General features: G+C 39.1%; 1 protein-coding gene across 1 annotated transcript in view; it reads right to left on the bottom strand.

Moving 5' to 3' along the window:
• Positions 1 to 7,274, bottom strand: part of rhoua (ras homolog family member Ua) — a 7,434-nt gene extending 160 nt beyond the window's left edge. Inside the window, exons 1-4 of the mRNA XM_083915575.1 lie at positions 6,771 to 7,274; positions 5,688 to 5,746; positions 4,444 to 4,632; positions 1 to 3,995 (exon numbers count right to left, since the gene is read on the bottom strand). The exon at positions 1 to 3,995 is cut by the window's left edge and continues 160 nt beyond it. Coding sequence (XP_083771701.1) covers positions 3,711 to 3,995; positions 4,444 to 4,632; positions 5,688 to 5,746; positions 6,771 to 7,053 — 816 coding nt within the window. The 5' untranslated portion in view covers positions 7,054 to 7,274 and the 3' untranslated portion in view covers positions 1 to 3,710. The remainder of the gene's footprint in view (positions 3,996 to 4,443; positions 4,633 to 5,687; positions 5,747 to 6,770) is intronic.
• Between the last annotated feature and the right edge of the window lie 2,726 nt (positions 7,275 to 10,000).

The following is a 10,000-nucleotide window of genomic DNA, read 5'->3' as shown; positions in this document are numbered from 1 at the left end:
GTGAGTGAGCTCAGGTGTGCTTTAGGGGGCATCAACCTCAATAAAACAATGAAATCTCAAGAATGAACCATTCTGTCTGTATCCCCAGGCCGTCTGCTTTTTTCTCTAAACTCACTGGACTCTACCGGATATTGTTGCGCAATCAACAATTAGGCATGTGTGGGAATTTTAGTTTGTAAATCCCAACTCCAAATGAATCACAATGACTGAAGTCCGCCATTGCAATCATACTCATATTGTCCACTCCGCATGCAGAGTCTGCACCTGTCGCAAACAGAGCATTTCTGTCTAACCTTCGACAAAACAGCTCAATACTCGCCCACGTATCTCTCCTCTCACTCCCTTCAACACACAACAGTTCACTTTCAGACACCCATCTGTTCAACATTACAAAGCCGTCCATCTGTTAGAACCTTAAAGCGATGGCATATTTGAAAGAAGAAATAACACAATCTTTGTCTCCAACAAGAAAAGTTGAATTCATGAGCAAAGAAATGCACCATTTTTTTAATTCAATACAGATTTCTTTAACTTCTACAGCCTCACTTGGTTTAGTATGACCTGTAGCTTTTGCTAACATCACTCTCCTCTACTTGTGGTGAACTACATTTTGGCACATAACATTATAGCTAGTCGCCAGAATGGAAGGCACGTTCTACTTTTAAAGGACTGTAGCATAAGCTTAATTTACCATAAGTTACTGGATGGTTAAAGAGTGCCAAAACAAAGACAGAGTCATCCCTAAGTCCCGATCAGAAACATACAGCACTGTTCTCGTCTTCCCTGCTGTTTTGATGTGATAAACTTACTGTGCCGTCCATAAGTTATACATGTAGGTAAAACCAATCAGACCCGGCAGAGGAAATGCCAGCTATCATAAGGGTCTATGTGACCTTTACCCTACTTAAATCCACCATCAGCCAAGACTGCACACAAACAGCAAGACAAGCAACTTATTGTGCCTTTTTTTTCCGCAAGCAAGAAACAATGCATTGGCTATCATGAGTAAAACGTTAAGACACAGTGAACCCATTCAGTTGCATTTGTAACATCTTCAGCAGAAAGCTACCAAACTGCTCCAGTAACTCACTGTCTTCACAGTCCATCTGGAGTCTTCAGTTTTTACTCTCAGGCCTAAAAAATCAACATTTCACGTTGAGATACAGTTCATATTAAATTCTCAGGTCATACTTGTATTAGTACAAAACCAGATTGTAGAAAAACCTTCAGGTCAGTTTGGGTTACACAAGGACGTTATTGACAAAAAAAAGATTCTTGTAGGAACTCAATTTGTGTTCAGAGTGTTGGGAAACTTGCATAATAGACATGTTTGCTTTTTATTATTATTATAATTTGTTGAATTTTAAGGCACACCAAAGCTCACTTCATTTCACACCAGTAGAGAAGTGACTTTGAACCACTAATCCAGGGGTTTCACCCTAGAGTCAACCTAGGATTGACGCAAACCCCTCGAGAGCAGAGTTATTGTTGAGTTTTTACAGGATTAAGATAACTGGTATGGATTATTTAGAACAAAAGCAGCAGAATAATAGATGTGAAATGAAATGTTGTGAACTAGAGACAGTTGACCTTGTCTTATAATATTTAGGTTAATACTCAGACAAATGTCCCTCAATGTTTTCTAGACAGGAATTTAGGTCACAGTTTAGATAAGAGTGAAAATCCTTTCTGGTGCTTATGTCTGATCAATATGAATGATAATGTTGCATACTAAATAATGACAGTTCTGCTTTGAATCCATTACAGACTGCAACCTGGTTGCATCCTTTTTTTCCCTTAGTGCTGCAGTGACTCTAATACAAAGAGCTACTCAGATGAAGGCACTGTGGAGAAATGATTGGGTTTTGCTCTTGTTTTAGTAACTAAAACGTACTTTTTTTCTGCTTTACAACATATGAAACGTAATCTATTGGATAGAGAAGCAGCTGCAGAACTGACAGAGCATACAGTAGACATGGGATGGACAAGGAGTGTCTCTGTAGTATTAAAGCATTATGAATGCAGAATGATAGAAACGGCCAATGGTTACAACTGTAATAAAGGGTATTTTGAGTAACGGGAACAAACGCAGAGCAACAAACGTGACAAATCCAACTATAGTTCATAACTACTAAGAATAGAGTTCACTGAATATGTTCATAATTCAAACTTCACAGTCTTAGACACACATTTGCTTTGAAAAGCTATGACATAAAACGTTTTTTTTTTAATTAAAACCAACAGAAACAAACAGCTGAGCCCATTTTGTTAATTGAAAGACGTGCAAAAAGCACTTGGTTGATCAAATGCTATAAAGTATTGACTCTAATGGGAAGGCTGTTTAAGTGTCTTGAAAGATAAATCACTTGGTTACTACACTGAGCAAATGAAGATCATAATAAAATGATCATAATGAAGACGCCAACATTAGAGATGTCCTCCTGTCCAATTAAGGTCAAGTGCCGGCCGACAGTCCACCACCACAGAACACAGGTTTTTGGTTGAGCCGAACCACATTTATCATGTACAGTACTAATGTAGGACAGATGAGGGTGATGAACGACCACAGCTACAAGTGGAAACCTGACATACGTACTGGGCTGTGTCTTTATGAGGAAAGATACAACTTGCTTTTTGAAAACGTTAGTGTTTTTATCACATGAATTTTCAGATATGTTTTACCCTCACAGGGAAAAAAAGACTCCAGCATTAGTTCTTCTTCAAATAAGATACAATATGCCTGAGCCTCACCGAACGTATTCACTGTCTGGCTTCATTCTGGGCCAAACAGTGGTGGGATGTGAAGAAAACCACACTGAAAACAAAGCCAGACATAATCCATAAATAGTTCAGATTGAGACAAAATAAAAGTATGTGATCCAGGATTCAGATTAGGTTTATAAACTGTGCATGTGACCGGGATAAAACGATTTGCTTAATAAAGTCTTTCATTAGGGTAACAATTACCCCAGTTATAATAAGAAGCTCTAAAATCAACCATGGGCTGGATTTGTTCATAAAGTCCTGACTTAAATCATGCCCAGGGATCATGTCAGGAAATAAAAACAACATATTCTTTTCACGTGTCAATAAGGCCGATGTCTGTTCCGAGAGACGCTCCAATTCAGTCAGCAGTCTAATCACGACGCGTTAGCGCAAGCAAGTTCAGATGTAGTTTCAGTGAGTCAAGCGAGCCTTCCAGGCGCATGACAAGCAAGCGTACATAAATCAACACTAGGCTGGGAAGGTTATTACAAGAACACCAGACTAAACACTTTTCCATTTTATGTGTTGTACACAGACGAGAATCTGGACTGGACTTCTTATAAGCAACACTGTCCCATCCACCCTGGTCTTGTGCTTGTCACAGTTCAAACCAGTTCAATTCCTGGAGAGGCAGGAGTACCTTCTCGTGCAGAGGGCTCACGCTGGAGGCAGGCTAAGATTAAAACCAGGTTACTGCTGCATTTTCAGAGCAGGTTCTGTTAGAATCAGACTGGGCTCAGTAGTGAATCTCATCCATGAAAAGATTAAAACCCCTCTTTGAATAAAAACAAGAAAGAAACATTTTAGATCCATGACAGGCTTACTTTGGTTCCCAGCCACAGTTCAGTCGAGGTCCTGCTCAACATCAGGCAGAACCCAAACCCAGCTGAATCCAGACCAGAACACATTTAACAGAGGATCAGACCACTCATCGCAGGTCAGCTCTAGGCCACACAGCAGTACCTTCTCCACCATGACTTGGACAGACTCTTCATTTTGTCCGGTGTCTGCCTTTGCTTTTTTCGTCTTTTCTGTTTCCCTCTCGGGTGCTTGTGGGAGCTGCAGTTCTGCAGGCTGGCCAGTATGGCTGTGTCAAACACTTCTTTCAGATTTTTTTGTGTCAGGGAAGAGCACTCCATGTAGGCCACGGCTCCGATCTCCATCGCACAGTCCAGGGCATCTACTGGGTCCACAGGTCGCTCCCGGTATTTAGCCAGGTCAATGAGAACCTAAAGAGAGGAGGAAACATTATGTTAATATACTTTTGTATATCTTGTATCTGCAGATGTATTAGTAAGTGGACAGGAAAGATACGCCTGCAGTGTTTTCTTTCATCAAGGATAAAATAAAAATCAACCCCAACAGTCAAATACACACAGTTAAAGATCATACAACTGGCAACACAATATATTAATTCATAACCATTTATACACTATAAAACAAATATTGTGTTAAAGGTGCTATGTCCGTTACATTGTTAATGTTACAGTAACACCTGTGCTTTTCCTATTTGGACAAGTGAAATAGTAACGTATAACGTGTAACGTAGTAACGTGGTGCAAATTGTTATTTAGTTCGTGAAGACATGTACCCTCACAGCAATTTGTTGTTTCAAAGGAATAACTTTGTCTGGCGTAAGACAAGTACTTGTACTCCACGTCAATAAATGAACTCCACCTTGACATCTTCTCGGAGGTCACACTGCGTCCCAACGAGGACGAGTGGAGCAAAGGGAGCGTGCTTCCGTATCTCTGAAACCCACTTCTCAGGTACGTTCTGGAAGGAGGCAGGACTGACGACGCTGAAGCACAGCAGGAACACATCCGCACTGGTGTAGCACAGAGGCCGCAGCTTGTCAAACTCATCCTGGAGAGGTTGGGAGAGACATCGAGAAAGAGAGAGAAAAGTGTTGCGAGGATGAAGAGATTTCCTGATAAGAAATGTAATAATAAACAACCATGCTTTTACGCGTATGTGGATATAAATACAATGTTCCTCTGAATGCCCCTCCACAGATGTGTGGGCACAGTAGTGTTTATATCATGTGTGCTGATTCTTTTTTTCGTTTGTTTGTTTTTTGACAGATTATTATTGCCTGATTTAATCTAAACATTAAATTTAAGTCTAATCAGTTGAAGACTTAAACAGAAGACTGTTTTTCTTGTATTTTTCATTGAACAGCTGCTGCTGCACAGAGATGCATCACTTCCTATGGGCCAGAGCTTGTTTTTCATAGGAAAGATTTACCCGCCATTCTCCTGAACTGACCAAAACTAACACTAAAGTTAAAGTTTAGGACCAGACTTACAGTAATCTATGTGCCAGTTATCTTCATGAACACCATATTGGTGAAACTAGATTGTCTCTCTTCTGTTATAAAAACAAAAAACTATTAATACAGTTGAGTTTAGGACAAGAATATTTTAGTTTCCATTGAACACGTTTTTATTGGGTAGTCTAATGGTTTCCTGTGAAAATCTACACTGTCAGTTATCGAATGATAAAAAGATGCCACACACAAAATCAGAGTTTCTATTTCAGTAAACTACTCGAACCAGAAAGAAAGAGGATTGTTCTCTCTTCATCACTTCCTCTGGTCAGAGGCATTGTTTCAAACACAAATAAAACAACAACAGGAAATGCTGCTGCTCCCCTGTGTGTGTGTGTGTGTGTGTGTGTGTCCCTGTGCGTGTGTGTGTATTTGTGTATGTGTGTGCGCGCGTGTCTGTGTCTGTCTGTGTGTGTGTGTGTGTGTGTGTGTGTGTGCATGTGTCTGTGTGTGCTTGTGTCTGTGTGTGTGCATGTCTGTGTCTGTTTGTGTGTGTCTATGTGTGTGTGTGTGTGTGTGTGTGTGTGTGTCTGTTTGTGTGTGTCTATGTGTGTGTGTGTGTCTGTGTGTGTGTGTCTGTGTGTTCACTGACCTGTCCAGCTGTGTCACAGAGTTGTAGTTTGACTGGCTGTCCGTCCACTGATACCACCGCTAAAATGTGAAATATCAAAACTTGGTAAAAACAACGTAAAAACAATTCCCAGCATTGACTAATTTGCTTGAAGCATTCCCCTAATATTACCTGTGTCTAATCCGTATAAGAGCTTTCAGTGTAAGTGTTTGGTATCCTATCAGAATATTTAGTGGAGTGATAGAAACATTGCTTTTTGTGTGTCTCTATTTCAGAATCTTTAAAAGATAATTGTCCTTTTTTTCATTTTGAAGGAGAATAGTCGGTCTGACATTACAGCAAGTAAATTCAAAACAGTGTTCAATGAATGGAATCACAGCTTCACAGTGGTTACATGATATCAAGTATTCAGCTCTGTAGTGAAATGTAAACGTTCAACATTTTGTAGAGTGAAAGATGAATCAAACTTATTAATAGCTGGTCTATAAACAAATAAATGAATGACATGTCTTTAAGCTGTAACCACATAGGCTAAACACCGTAAAATGTAGCCAGAGTTTTAAACTAACTAAGTACATTTACTCAAGTACTGTACTAAAGTACAATTTGTTATGTCTTTTTACTTTACTTGAGTAATTCTATTTGGATCTACTTTATACAATATACCACATTTCAGAGGGAATATTGAACTTTTTACTCCACTACATTTATTTGGTTACTTTAGTTACTAGTTACTTAACAGATTCAGATTATTATTACAAAATACGATCAACAAATGAAAATACATATATCGTTAAAGATGACGCTACACAGCAGTTTATAGAGTAATTAGAATTAGCCCCACATTTATCAACTGCAATATTAAAGTTATATTTACATTAATCTAGGCCTATATAATTACTTTTTAAAAATATTTTTTTAATATTTAGTATTAGTATTTTTTGTACTTTAAGCACATTTTGATGCTGATGCTTTAACTTGTCACAGACTATTTCTACTTATATTATATTTTTACTTAAGTGAAAGCTCGGTACTTCCCCACATTTCATAGTAAAGCTGTGATATTTCCGTCCACACGGGGCTGAATTCAACCTCATCCTTTACCTGAGAAGTTGTCAAACGCGGTCGGGACGTACTCGGTGGGATACCCGTTGGTGGTGTAGCTGACCACCAGGCTGGTTTTGCCCACAGCTCCGTCCCCCACCAGCACACACTTCACCCGCCTCTCCGCTGCTCCTGCTGCCGCTGCTCCTGCTCCGGACCGCCGCGTCCTGCCGGAGCCCCTGACCCTCCTCGGTGGGACAGGCGGAGCGGGGGACACCGGTGCCGGCTTGTAGCCCCCGTCGCCCCGCGGAGGCATCTGGCACGGAGAGGAGGAGGGCGACATGCGGCCTGAGGAGACCCGGGCAGGAGGTTCAGTCCCGGTTCGGGCCAGTTTTCACATTTCTTCCTTTCTCATCATCCGCCGGTTTGTCCGCTGACTTCTCTGCTGTCGCTGCTGTCCGCTTCCTCTCGGTCTCCATAGTTAAATCACAACAAGTCTGGACTCCTGCTCACCTCACACTGCCCCGAAACTGACTCTGCGTCCGCCTCAAGCTGCATGTTGATTTAAAGGTGAATTAAAGTCCGATTATAAAGAGAGGGGTGTTCAACCGGTGCTGTTAGTCCGCCGCCTGATACAGTCTGCGTGCGTCCAGCCGTCCACTGGACAGACCCGTCCTTCAGATGACATCACGGAGTGTGTGTGTGTGTGTGGGGGGGGGGGGGGGGGGGGGGGGGGGCTTAGAGAGAGAGAGAGAGAGAGAGAGAGAGAGAGAGAGAGAGAGAGAGAGAGAGTGATGACTAAACGGCGCACCCCATACCTTCTGGGTGAAATATTATTATTTATTCTAGTGGTTCTTTGCTTCGTGTTGTTTTTGTTACTTACTTTAAAGACTATATCTATAGTGCATAATGAGGGCATTCATGGTGAATTATAATGCATCAATAATGCTTCATAATGCCTTCTGACGCACCAGATCAACAGCCATAAAACATTATAGATGTGACTTATAATGGTTTATAAACTACATCATGACCACGAATACTCCTCTACACATACCTCAACAACCAGCTGTAGTAAGGACTCACTGTGTGCTATGATGCAGAATATAATCTTTTAAATACATTCAAATGCATTACACTTCCCTTATGATGACGCATCATTATTAATACAGTACACACTGTAAAAAAACATTTTTTCCATATTCTACAATATAAAAACTCATTTTTTTCATTGAAAGTCACAATGTTTTGCCATACATTTAACGTGAAAATACCGTATAAGTAAAGGATTTCTCCATGAAATAAAACTGAAATAAACAGCCTGTATACTTGACTTTACTTACACATAATGATCACTTATGATACTGCATACTACTGCGGACTACTTTAGCACACTGAGCCATACAGTTAATCGTTGAGGTGTGTACAGGTGTGTAATGAGGTGTTATTATTGTGACATGTCTCTTTTTCACTCTGTCCACTAGATGGCACAGATGTGTCAGTAGTCTGTCAAAAACTTTAACAAGCAAATCAAATGAAATCTTGTGGCAGCTACTCTGTAAGTATTTTGTTGGAGATAAGAAGAAGATATCAGCGGTGGAAAGTAAGCAAATACATTTACTTAAGTAGGCTACTGTATTTAAGTACACTTTTGAGTTATCTGTATTTTTATTGAATATGTCCTATTTTATGACAGGCCTATACTCTACTGCACTTCAGAAGGAGATAGGTTTCTTTCCACTCTTTGTGTTATTCATTTAAGTCAGCGCCATAGATGCAGAAATAACAGACTGTATTGGTAAGATAAAACAAAAAGAGGTTAGAAATGAGAAAACACATAACAAATAAAGCTGCAAAAGCCTTGTGTACTTACGAATTATGAGAATAACACTGGGCTAGTAGATCTGAGCAGGATGTAAAAGCAGGGGAAACTAAGGAAAACTTGAGGGGGAGTTTGACTAAATATGATTTCTATCATCAAAATGCATTATTATTATTATTATTATTATTATTAGCCCTAATATTATATGTTCAATGTCTGTCTGTCTGTCTGTCTGTCTGTCTCCCAATCTCTCAATTCCATAGCTTTATTGGCATGAATGTTATATTACCAATTTTGTCAAAGCATAACATATATTAATATATTAAAATAATTAATAATAACATGACGATTACAATAAAATACACTGATAAAATGGTACTTCAAAAAATAAAAATTCAAGTTAAGAAACATTTGCAAGAAGCAACTCACAGTATTTTAGCACAGCATGGTATCAGATGCTGCAGTGGTGGCCAGTCCCTCAGGTTGTGGCGGCAGAGACATAATGAGCATTTTTAACAGACAGTTTCTCCTCTGGGCTGAACATTTTAAAATGTGTTATTATCTTCATTGTTTCCGTGTAGTGGAGGTTTCTTTGAGGAGAAAGTGCATCTCTGTCTCAACCGCACCTGTCCAACAGTGAGCACATGTTCTGTTTTCTTTTGGTTGCCATGTTTTTTCATGTCTTCCTGTTTCGATTGTCAGTCGAGGGTCACTGAGCCTCTCTCTGTCTCTCTCTAATACAATTCAATGGATCTTTATTGGCAGGGGAAACAGATGTTTGCCAAAGCAGGTGTGAGGTAAACAACAGCCTACACACAATAGGCCTAAAGAACTGCAACTCTGGAAACATTATAAAGTCTGTAATTGTGTGTAAACTGGTCCTCTTTATTTAGTTCCTTTATGTGACGTTAATTAAGGAAGTCAATTTGGTTTTTTTTTCAATTTCAATTTCACAGAAATGCATCAAATTAAAATTTATAATTTACATTTCGTTATACAATAAGATATTTTGTTTATTTTGTGTTAATCAGATTTTTATATTTAATAATAATAATAATAATAATAATTTGGTGCAGTCCTTTTTACGTCATATTCAAACAGTTAGTTTCCTTCCCGACACTGATGTAAAGATACATTTGTAATTATCTTAACTGCGAATTACTCCAGTGATAAAATAAATCCTTGTCATAACTCTCAAACACTGATTCTGAAGTTCAGGGAAAGGGTTGCTGTGATGAAGATGATTGAATATTAAACACATTGAATTATTAAAGGTTGAATATGTAGAATCTTTATCAAAAGCTATATTTAAAAAATAATAATAAACCCATGGGGCTTTTGAAAGGGTACAGAATGAAAGTATTGCTTTTCCATAAAAAAGGTCTGAATTAATATTTTAAAAAATGTTTTACGGGTTTGACCATGACTTTCTGTCATGTTCTGTTTAAATGGTACCAGCCAATAGCGG

Source organism: Echiichthys vipera, assembly GCF_963691815.1.
Source record: "Echiichthys vipera genome assembly, chromosome: 1".
Taxonomy (NCBI): domain Eukaryota; kingdom Metazoa; phylum Chordata; class Actinopteri; order Perciformes; family Trachinidae; genus Echiichthys; species Echiichthys vipera.
Note: the sequence above shows the minus strand (reverse complement) of the source record. Positions and strands in the feature narration are given on the sequence as shown.